Source organism: Octopus sinensis, linkage group LG4 (assembly GCF_006345805.1).
Source record: "Octopus sinensis linkage group LG4, ASM634580v1, whole genome shotgun sequence".
In the NCBI taxonomy this organism is placed as follows: domain Eukaryota; kingdom Metazoa; phylum Mollusca; class Cephalopoda; order Octopoda; family Octopodidae; genus Octopus; species Octopus sinensis.
In genome coordinates this window covers 78,335,337-78,345,915 of record NC_043000.1, presented here as the reverse complement: position 1 = coordinate 78,345,915, position 10,579 = coordinate 78,335,337, and the positions used below count along the sequence as shown (strand labels likewise).

At 32.5% G+C, this 10,579-nt stretch overlaps 1 protein-coding gene across 1 annotated transcript in view; it reads left to right on the top strand.

Annotated features, from left to right (window-relative positions):
• Positions 1-5,745: 5,745 nt before the first annotated feature.
• LOC115210288 (transmembrane protein 254) overlaps positions 5,746-10,579 on the top strand; it is a 28,184-nt gene continuing 23,350 nt past the window's right edge. Inside the window, exon 1 of the mRNA XM_029778795.2 lies at positions 5,746-6,384. Within this exon, the coding sequence (XP_029634655.1) occupies positions 6,289-6,384 (96 nt within the window). The 5' untranslated portion in view covers positions 5,746-6,288. The remainder of the gene's footprint in view (positions 6,385-10,579) is intronic.

Here is a 10,579-nt window from a genome sequence, read left to right as displayed (position 1 = left end):
ATATATATATATATATATATATATTATACCAAAACTTAAAGTTTGTCTGTTTTCCTGCCATTTGATTAAGATGATCAAGATTACAAATAAAGCAGTCATTTCTCCCTTTAAGAAAAAAAAATCAGTTGAAATTGTTGACACTTCAAAGAGTCATTACAGCTGCCACATCCATCCTTTTTTTTACTTTCTTTTTCCTTCCCTTAATCATTTATACAACTTTTGAGTGCTGTGGACTGAAAGATAGAAATTCACCCTATAGTTTCATGAGATAATTTTTGAATCATGGGTACTTGATTTTTTTTTTAAAGAGGAAAATTAATATTTTATTTAAAATAAAATATTAATTTTTATCATCTCAAAAACAGAAAAACAGACAGAGAGACTATCTCTTTATAGATGAAGATCAGTTACCAATTGGGGGAGTTGAATCTCATAAGAATGGAAAAACAAACAACAAATGGGTTGTACCTTATAATGAAACTCTTTTAAGAGCATTCAAATGCCACTGCAACATTGAAATTGTTGCTTCAGTGAGGTAAATTATGTCATCAAGTGCACACTGAAAGGAAATGATCAAACTGTCATTCAAATAAACAATGATAATGAAATTAGTGTTTATCTAATGGTTAGGTATATTGAACCATCCAAAAGCAGTTGCATCCATTTTTAGGATTTTCAGTTCATGAAAGAGTACCTGCAATAGTGAGAATGTAGGTTCATCTACCAGATGAACAAAGAATATTGCTCAGAAGTAATGAGGATATATATGGCTGTCAATGAACAACATATGAGAACAACATTGACAGAATTCTTTCCATTGTGCATAAATGATAACTTTGCAAAAGACATTACTTTATGCTGAAGTGCTTGAAACAGTAGTAACAAAGAATGGCAAAGAAGAAAGTGAGGAAAAATGTTGAAGGTCATTTGAATGTTTTCAAAGGAAAAAACACTTGGTTATGTTTATGTTGTTACACCAAAGGCAGGAGAACTGTATTATTTAAGAATTTTATTGCATGAAGTTCAAAATAGTATTTTTTCCTTCACCATGCATTGACATTTTTAACTTGGAGTGGTTGTGACACACCCGGTCACGAGTATATCTAGCATATATATATATGTATTTATGTATGTATGTATGTAAGTATTATGTATGTATGTATGTATGTATGTATGTATGTATGTATGTATGTATGTATGTATGTATGTATATATATATGTATGTATGTATGTATATATTACTGCTCACGTAACATTTATATATATGTTATGTGAATGATAATATTTTGAAAACAAGTGTTTAATATTTAATTTCATATATCTATGTGTGTGTTTGCCTGTGTGTATGTGTGTGTATACACGTGTATGTACATGCATTTGTGAAACTGATAAAGTACATACAATTTATGACTCTTCCTTCCCTCTATCATGACTGACAGGACACATTGCATTTGATTATATGTAAGATAAGATGCCTTTGTACATATGCAAGATATAAATAGTTAAGTATAATGAATTTATAGAAATACATAACTATTTTTATGCTTATTCTTGTCAACTGCTTATTTTTAATGACATAATAATGACCACCACCACCACTACTTCAAAATGTATTTAGTGTGGGCCTTAATTATTAATTTGTTATTGGTAGTATACAATATTAGGCTGGTTGTGTGTAAAGGCAAGAATGACTACTCTTATATTTGGATAAATTTCTATATATTTTGTTATCCAAAACATTTGCATTTAAATTTGTACAATAATTATTTGAATACAACATCATATGAGAGATAATAAATCTGATAATAACAAGTCTTGATTATGAATAATATTTTAGTGATTTATATGATATTTGATTGTAGTTATTAAAGAAGGAGAGAGTAGAAAAATATGAGAACACAAAGCTGACCAACAGATTTCTGTGTAACACCTGATGTTGTTCTATGATGATTGAAGAAAACAAGAGATCATCTCACATAGCAAAATGACAAGATTCTGTGTGGCTTCTGGATGCTTCTGTCTGGAGTTAAATTTGCCAGTTTTTTATGACCCAATGAATTTTTTCTACAAGGTTTGAGCAGACTATTTGGGGGAAAGATTTCAAGTCACCTGGTTACACACCAGCCAGTCAGACTGGTCAAGTTGTACATATTCATGTACATGTTAATGCCTTTTAAGGTGACACAGTCTTTCCAAACAGGCCCTTGCCTTTTATGGCAGTATGGTAGGCTGCGATACTGAGGTGAGAAGCCTAAGTGCAATGGTTCAAAATTCAGCAAGAGCCTTGTTACATATTTATTTTGACACAAGAAGTAGATAACCCCAGTAAATGTTTATTTGGTGTCTCGTTTTTAACCTTCTAAAGTATCAGAATTTAAAAAAATAGAATCCAACCAATGACCAAAAAATTAGATACATCTGGGCAGTTTCCAAATTCCACATCATTACTAAATTAGTGTGAATTTCTTGGTCTTGTAAATTTATATTGGTGCTTTATTCAGCACTGTACTGAAACAACTTACCCCTTGACAGGGTTGTTACATTTTACTCTTCTTCTTTTTTCCTGCCTTTAACCCTCCAACGCGGAGAATAGGCCACTTATGATTGAATTCCATGTCGCATAGTTTTTTGCTTCTGTACTTATACTATGCCATGAATGTCCCCCTTTCTCTAGTTCCTTTTGTGTTGATCTACACCACAAGTTCTTAGGCCTACCTTTCTTTCTATATCCATCCAGATTCTACTGAAAAGCACTTTTTGCTACATTTGGTGTGTCTTTTCTAATTGTGCTACCAATTCACTTCCACTTTTTCTTAAATATTTGCTCCCTAATCGAAACTTCATTTGTTCTTTGCCATAGCTCCATATTGCTTATGTGTTCGGACCATCTAATTTTAAGTATACTACGCAAGCATCTGTTGATGAATGATTGTATTTGCTTATTTGACTTAACTGTTGTTCATCATGTCTCAGTCCCATACAATAACACCGCTTTTACATTAGTGTTAAAAATTCTTATTTTGTTCTTCATTGAAATTACACTTGCACTCCATACTTTTTTTAACAGGTGAAAAACGGTCCTTTGCCTTACTTATTCTCATCTTAATATCTTTGTCGGTGCCGCCTGGAAACGTTATCTTACTACCTAAATACGTAAATTCAGCTACATCCTCTAGTTCACCGGTTTCTAGATTAATATATTCACTATTTTCTTCATTAACGCGCATAATTTTTGATTTGGCGCGGTTGACTTTCAATCCTAGTTTGGCAGCTATTGCTTCTAATTTTGACGTTTTATTTTGCATTTGTCTATATGTTTGTAAAAGTAGCGCTATATCATCTGCAAAGTCGAGATCTTCTACAGATTCTGCATTCAGCCATTCAATGCCTGTTTGGCTTTCAATCGTAGTTTCCTTCATAATCCAATCTATAACTAGTTCGAATTTATCCGTAACTCCATTTCCATGCAAGACTCGGCATGACATTCCTTGGTAAGTTGCTCTTATTATAGATATATACTTGTCTAGTATGCCATAATGCTGCATAATTTTCCATAAGCCCTCCCTATCTACTCTACGCTTTGCTCTAAGATGATGTGAAGAGTGGCAATTTGATCTACACATGAACAGTTCTTCCTAAATCTGGCTTGTTCTTTACGCAACAATTTGTCAACTGCTGTCCTCATCCGCTCTAAAAGTATCCTGTTAAAAACTTTTCCAGGAGTCGATAATAGCATAATCCTTCCATAATTTCCACAAATGCTTAAATCACCTTTTCTTTTCCCCCCTTTTTTTTACATGTTACATGTTACAGGAAAGAAAAATTCTTTTAATAACAGAGAGATTGCAGTATTCAATGCTATAAAATGTAACTATCCAAGATTGCCATATTGACTCACCTAATACCAGGTGAACCCCTTTTTCCTTCAGTGGATGCTTCTGACATTGGAATCAGCAGTGTTTTAAAGAACTTTATTCAAGATTCTTAGCAATCCCTGTCATTCTTCTCAAAGCATTTGAAACCAACTGAAACTAGTCACAATACCTTTGGTTGAGAATTATTGACAGCATACTTTCAGCTAAACAATTCCATTTCCTGGAAGGGAGAAACTTTATTTAGACTGATTATAAACCATGACTCTTGCACTGGTATCAAAACCAGATAAACATTCACCAAGAGAAATCAGGCATCTTGATTTTATATCACAGTTCACTGATGATATTTTTTTTATCAAGGGTTCTGATAATTGTGCAGGTCTTGCTTTATCCCTTGCTCATATAAATACTCTGCACTCTTGAGCTACAGAAAATTGCTGTGGATCATCAAATAGATTAATTGCTCCAACTAAACTCAACACTATCTTCCTTTTGTCTTGTTACTCTTCTTACCACTACAATGCATATTTGATGTGATATTTCAAAGAACAAACTTTTGTATCTGCTAAGCATCGACCTTGAGTTCTTTCTGTTTTATATTGTCAGTGGCATCCTGGAATTGCAGCATTGGAGTAATTTATTTCAGCTCATTTATTTGGCTAGAAATGAAGAGTTTTGTTTGTAAATGGGCCAGAAATTTTATATCTTGTCAGAAAGCTAAAGTTCATTGGCATACTAAAGTGCCCCTTGGAACTTTTGCTACACCGGTTGCTTGTTTCCAACACTTGCCTATAGATATGGTTGTACCCTCACTACTTGTTCAAGACTCTGTCTATCTATTGACCTGTATTGTTTCTTTAGATGGCCTGAAGCTATTTCTGTCAGATATATTTCAACTACACTACCATGCAACATTGTACTTCATACACAAGCATCATACAATCTGTCCTTCATTCTGAGAATGAAACCCTTAATTAGCAGCAAATATTATAGCTTACACAAGTTTTTCCATTCCATTCTTACTTTGGCTACTGTGAACCTTATGCAGCCACTTCCACTGCTTGTTTAGTCTTCTACATAACATAAGCTATTATCCACTTCAAGTAAGATGGGAAGTTTGGCTTCCCTTTACAAATACTGATAGGACACAGAAAATTAGTCTCTGTGTAACCCCACTACACCTCTTAAGAGCCCATAGTTTACATCGGGTACACTGTATGGAATTTCTACCTACTCTTTTTCTACATATTGAATACAGCCTTACACTATAAGACTGAAATAATTTTCTGATGCAATAGTTCTATAAATTTAACAGTTTTGTGGTGTAGAGTTCAATTATTTATGACATGTTATCTTTTCAAAATCTGAATCAATATAGTAAGGGTGGATTGATCATTGCTCATGTGACCATAGAGTAACAATAATGTTATGTGAACTTTGATTAGTGGTTACTCTCTTTGATATCGAAGTTAAATTTTATATGGGCTATTAGCTGAAGAGGAATTACATTTAATATTCTGGAGAAAAACAGATCAAAGTACATAAATCCATCTTGAACAATAAAGTCTCAACATCGGATATTGTTACAAATTAGCAAAGTCAGTTCAGTTTCATAGCAGAGAGGATGAAGATTTGAATATTAACTGTCATGATAAGCCAGTTATGTTTTATGGATGGATGCTTGTCTTGTTGCTGATCCTTATTTGTTTTTCAAATAAAGAATTTCAAAAGCATAAAACTACAGAATGTAAATACAAACATCTCTCTCTCTCTCTCTCTCCCTCCCTCTGTTTCCCCCCTCTCTTATTTTTTCGTAGACAAGCACCACTCACGCACACATACATACATCCTCCCACACAAAATGAGCTTTCGTTCACTTACCAACCAATTCCACTCACGGGACATTGGCTAGTCCAAGACTACCATCGCACACTGACCTTAATTCGTCTACATAGTCATGTTCTAATTCCGTTCAACTTGTCTTAGTGAAAGCCCCAAAATTTAAATGACAATTATGAAAAGACAGATTCACGGCTGACTGCTGTTTTCTTATTGAAGTTATGGAAAATAAATGCTATAGAAAATATTTCGTTCTTTAGACTGTCTTGTATTAATTAGTGCATTACAGTCTTAGCACGATTCTATTGTTGAAACCCCCTTCACTAACTTAATCGTCTTGGTTGCTTTGTATTGCCACACGCTGCAGTTATTTCTAGTAAATTAGCTATCTTCATTGTTGCATATATTTCTCTGACAGATTTATATCTTTCGTGGAGTCTACATTAAACGTCAACACTCGTTTACTAACCACATCACGACTTCTCCAGCAATTGTGTCAAGTGTTGTGTCAAAAAGAAGGCTAAGCAGAGGAAGTTGGATGAAAAACAGTTATTAATTAATAACAATTATAATAATGGCGGGTCAGAAGGAAAGTGTCACTGTTGCTAAACCCCGACTTCCACACTGGTTCGTTGTTTTCTTCGTACCCATCTCTTTAACATTGTTATTTGTAAGTTTATCATTTTTCTCACTTCTCGTTCAAAATATAATTCTGAAGACACGATTGTTTTATTCAGTTTAACTGAGCAGGATGTGGGTGTTTGTTTACATTCTGCTGTAGTGCGTAAATAATTTGCAACTATCTAAATAGATTGCGATGAAAGTTGTAGAGTCAGGTTACAAACCGGCTTTAATTCACTTACGTCTCGAATACTTCTGGTGAAAGTTTGAAACCCATACTGTCTCCTCGCTACATTGTAAACATTCCATTTTGTTGATAGAAGATATTAGTATCTGAATTTATATCAAATTATCTTCTGGCTTTCAGTCTTAAGTTATTGTTATTTAGACCCAAGTCAGCCCTGATCGATCAGACATTTATGATCAAAGAGTTCTAACCGTGACCCTCCTACATTATCTGTATCCTCCCCTTTAGGATAACGGATGTAATTTAACGGAAATTTGGCTACTATTTCTAGATGCTGGAGTTACCACGCATAGGTGACTGGTGTTGAGCAAGTATTTATTCTTCATTGGAGTTGATGTTCAGTTCCATCTTACCAAACCGATTCTTACTGAGGCCGGCCATTCTTCATTGTAGTGCGTCATGTAGTTGTTCGAAATGCTAGAAATAGCGGTTAAATCGCCCTCAAATTATACCCATTAAGGGAAAGAGACAGACAGTGTAGTCTATATTCATAAAAAGACGGGATGGTCATGACTTGAATCCTTTTGATTACATGCCCCCTCGAGCTGACTCTAAACGACTATAACTTAAACCTGAGAGACAAGATATTAATTAAGTATAAATTTTTATATTAATATTTTTCCATAGACTAAACGGATTACAAATCCAATGGGTTTGGATATGTGATCTTATGGTTAATATAAAGATTAACTCCCGTTACCGAAAATAAAAACAAAAATAAAACAGCCTGCTAGGTGTTAAAAACTGTGTGGAAAACGAATATAAAAAAATTGCGCAAACGAACTTGGGGGTGAGGAGAGGACTTTCGAAAAATTCACAAGATCCGATTTTTCCTCTCATAACTTCCAGGAAAATGGATATATATTCATGATTTTTTATAGAAATACCGTTCAAATTGCACAAATTATGATTATAAAGACATTTCTGGGGAAAACTTTTTTCCGAAGGGGTGGAGAGAGGACTGTCGGAAAATTCACCCGATCCGTTTTTTTTCCCTCATAACTTTCAGAAAAATTGATATTTTTAAATGAAATTTAACAGAAACACCTTTCAAACAGCATAGATTACGATTATAAAGAAATTTGCAGGGAAAATGTTTTCCGAAGGGGTGGGGAAAGTTCACTGTCGGAAAGTTCACACGATCCGTTTTTTATCCCTCATAACTTTCAAGATCTTGTTTAGCGCCCGGTCAACAGAAGGTTTTTTTTTTCCTCGGATTCCTATGTTTTCAATGACGGAGATTCCGAATATGCAAAAAAAACCATGTTTTCAAAAGTTTTATTCCCCCTCCCCAAATTTTAAATTTTTTTCGAAGTTTTTTCAATCTACGTGGAAAACAACGGAGATTAAGAATATGAGGTGGGGGGAACATTTTAATTTCAAATTTAATTTAAAACATTTTAATTTCAGATTTATAATGAAGCAGCAAAAGGATCGTGGTATGTGAAGTCCTCACCACCAAGGCTGATCTTGGGAGGTGCGGGGCCCAAAATTAAATATATGCAAACATTGTATTTGTGCAACATTGTCCATTTTTTCCCGTCCTTGTTTTGTATACATTCGCTGCTTTCTTCCAAGGAATCTAATGCTCTTAGGTTAGTTTTTCCATGGGGCTGGCCAGATTGGAGCAATCTCATAATCAGCTAAAATTGCAAAGATAATCTGGTACTTGACTGAGGAAAGAAAACTTCGAATGACCTGTCTTTGTTTTCTTTGTATCGTCTATCTGGATGTTCAATTTTAAAATAATCACTCTTCAGGTCCAAAATAAAAACAATTAAATAATTAAATAAATATACATATATAATCATGTAAGAAAATATAAATATATCAAAAAATATGTAATTTTACAATAAAAATCGAACAAAATACAATAATATATCATAAAATACAAACACAAAATATCTTAACAAATATATTCTGTTAACTAAATCTTTAAACTTAATATATAGGACTTATTATTTATAAAATTTATCTCGTTAAAAACATGGTATAAATACAACTAGAATAAATAGATATAAATATTATATCTATGAAAAAAAGTTTTAACTTATATAAGAAAAAATAAACTATAATATATCATTACTAGAAAATTCAAATACAAATGATTAAACAAAATATTTAAAACAAAATAAAATAAATATATATATGAAATACAAAATATACGTTAAGTGAAACTAAAATACTATAATTTAATCTATATACATTAAATTAATTAATTTATTTATTTATTTAATAAACATCTAAGTTAAATCTTATTCTAATTAAGTAATATATACTAGAAAAAAGAAAAACTTCATGCTAACTTATATACATAATGCTACTACAAACTATGACTACAAGAATTAAAAATAGAAAATGGTTCAAATATATACACACTTATTAGTTAAACTTACTATATTATTAATTTATATATATTATATATAGATTTAATATTACACTCACTTATTGAATTAACCAAAATATCAATTAATATTAAAAGTATTTACTTAAATGTAATACTACGTAACAAATAAAACTCCTAACTATTAGATAATATTTTGTCTCACAAAACTATTTCACAAAGTAAATTATATGTAATACTTTAATTCACAATATTATAATAATAATAATAATAATAATAATGATAATTAAATAAATATACATATCTTAACTAATAATTATCAAGAAACAATATATAAATTAATATTTTAACAATAATAATCAAACAATTCAATTCAAAAATTAAATAATATTGTTATATAAATACGTTACTTATCTTATCGAAGAACATTTTATAACATTTTATATATATATATATATATATATATATATACATATAAAATACACTTTATTGAAATAAAAAAGCTTCCCCAAAATTGAACATATTTATAGAAACTGACACACACAAACATACGCACACATATATACATGCAATTCATCTGCATACATACTCTCTCAGACACACAAATATTTTACCCAAACATCCCCATAAACACTCCCAAACATTCACATACAAACATACATATTGACCCTTACACTAAAAATACAATAAATTTCTTCAAATTCTGATCCAAGCAGTTTTGGATGAATGGGTTTATCTTTGGATATCTTGTGTAGAAAGTATGTTTTTTTTTGTTTTGTTTTTTTATAGACCATGTAAATTATTTTAAAAGACTTTAGGAAGATCACTTTTATGAAATGTTGCAGTATAGAATGTGACCTCTTGAGCATAAGGCCCGATTGGGAGCAATCACTCCAATCAGCCTAAGGCTGGCCCAGCTCACCACAAAACTCAATATGCTAAAAATAACAACTAAATGTCTGGAGAACTTTTGTGTTTGTGTGTGTGTGCATGTAACAATTTCTACAGCTTATTCGAATGAACAGAGAAAGAAGTACACAAAATATATTTGACATACCTGTCATATATGTCGGTTATTTTCTTTTCGCTTTAAAGGTAAACGATTCTGATAGAAGCTTACTGTCAATTCAGTGGATTAATCCCAACAAAATACTACAAGTTTAGTCACTGGCTCAGCACCTATGTTTATGTTCTTCATTCCAAAATAGTAAAAACATAATAGGCACAGGAGTAGCTGTGTGGTAAGAAGCTTGCTTCCCAACCACACAGTTCCAGGTTCAGTCCCACTGTGTGGCACCTTTGGCAAGTATCTTCCACTGCAGCCTCGGGCCGACCAAAGCCTTGTGAGTAGATTTGGTAGACGGAAGCTGAAAGAAGCCCATTGTATGTGTGTGTGTGTGTATTTGTGTGTTTGTCCCCCCTGCCATCACGAGACAACCAATGTTGGGGTGTTTATGTCCCGGTAACTTAGCAGTTCAGCAGAAGGGGATGATAGAATAAGTACTAGGCTTACAATGAATGAGTCCTGGGATTGATTTGTTCAACTAAAGGCAGTGCTCCAGCATGGCCGCAGTCAAATGACTGAAACAAGTAAAAAAATAAAAGAATAACACTTCCAAAATGGACTTCATCTATGTGTATCTGCGTGCGTGT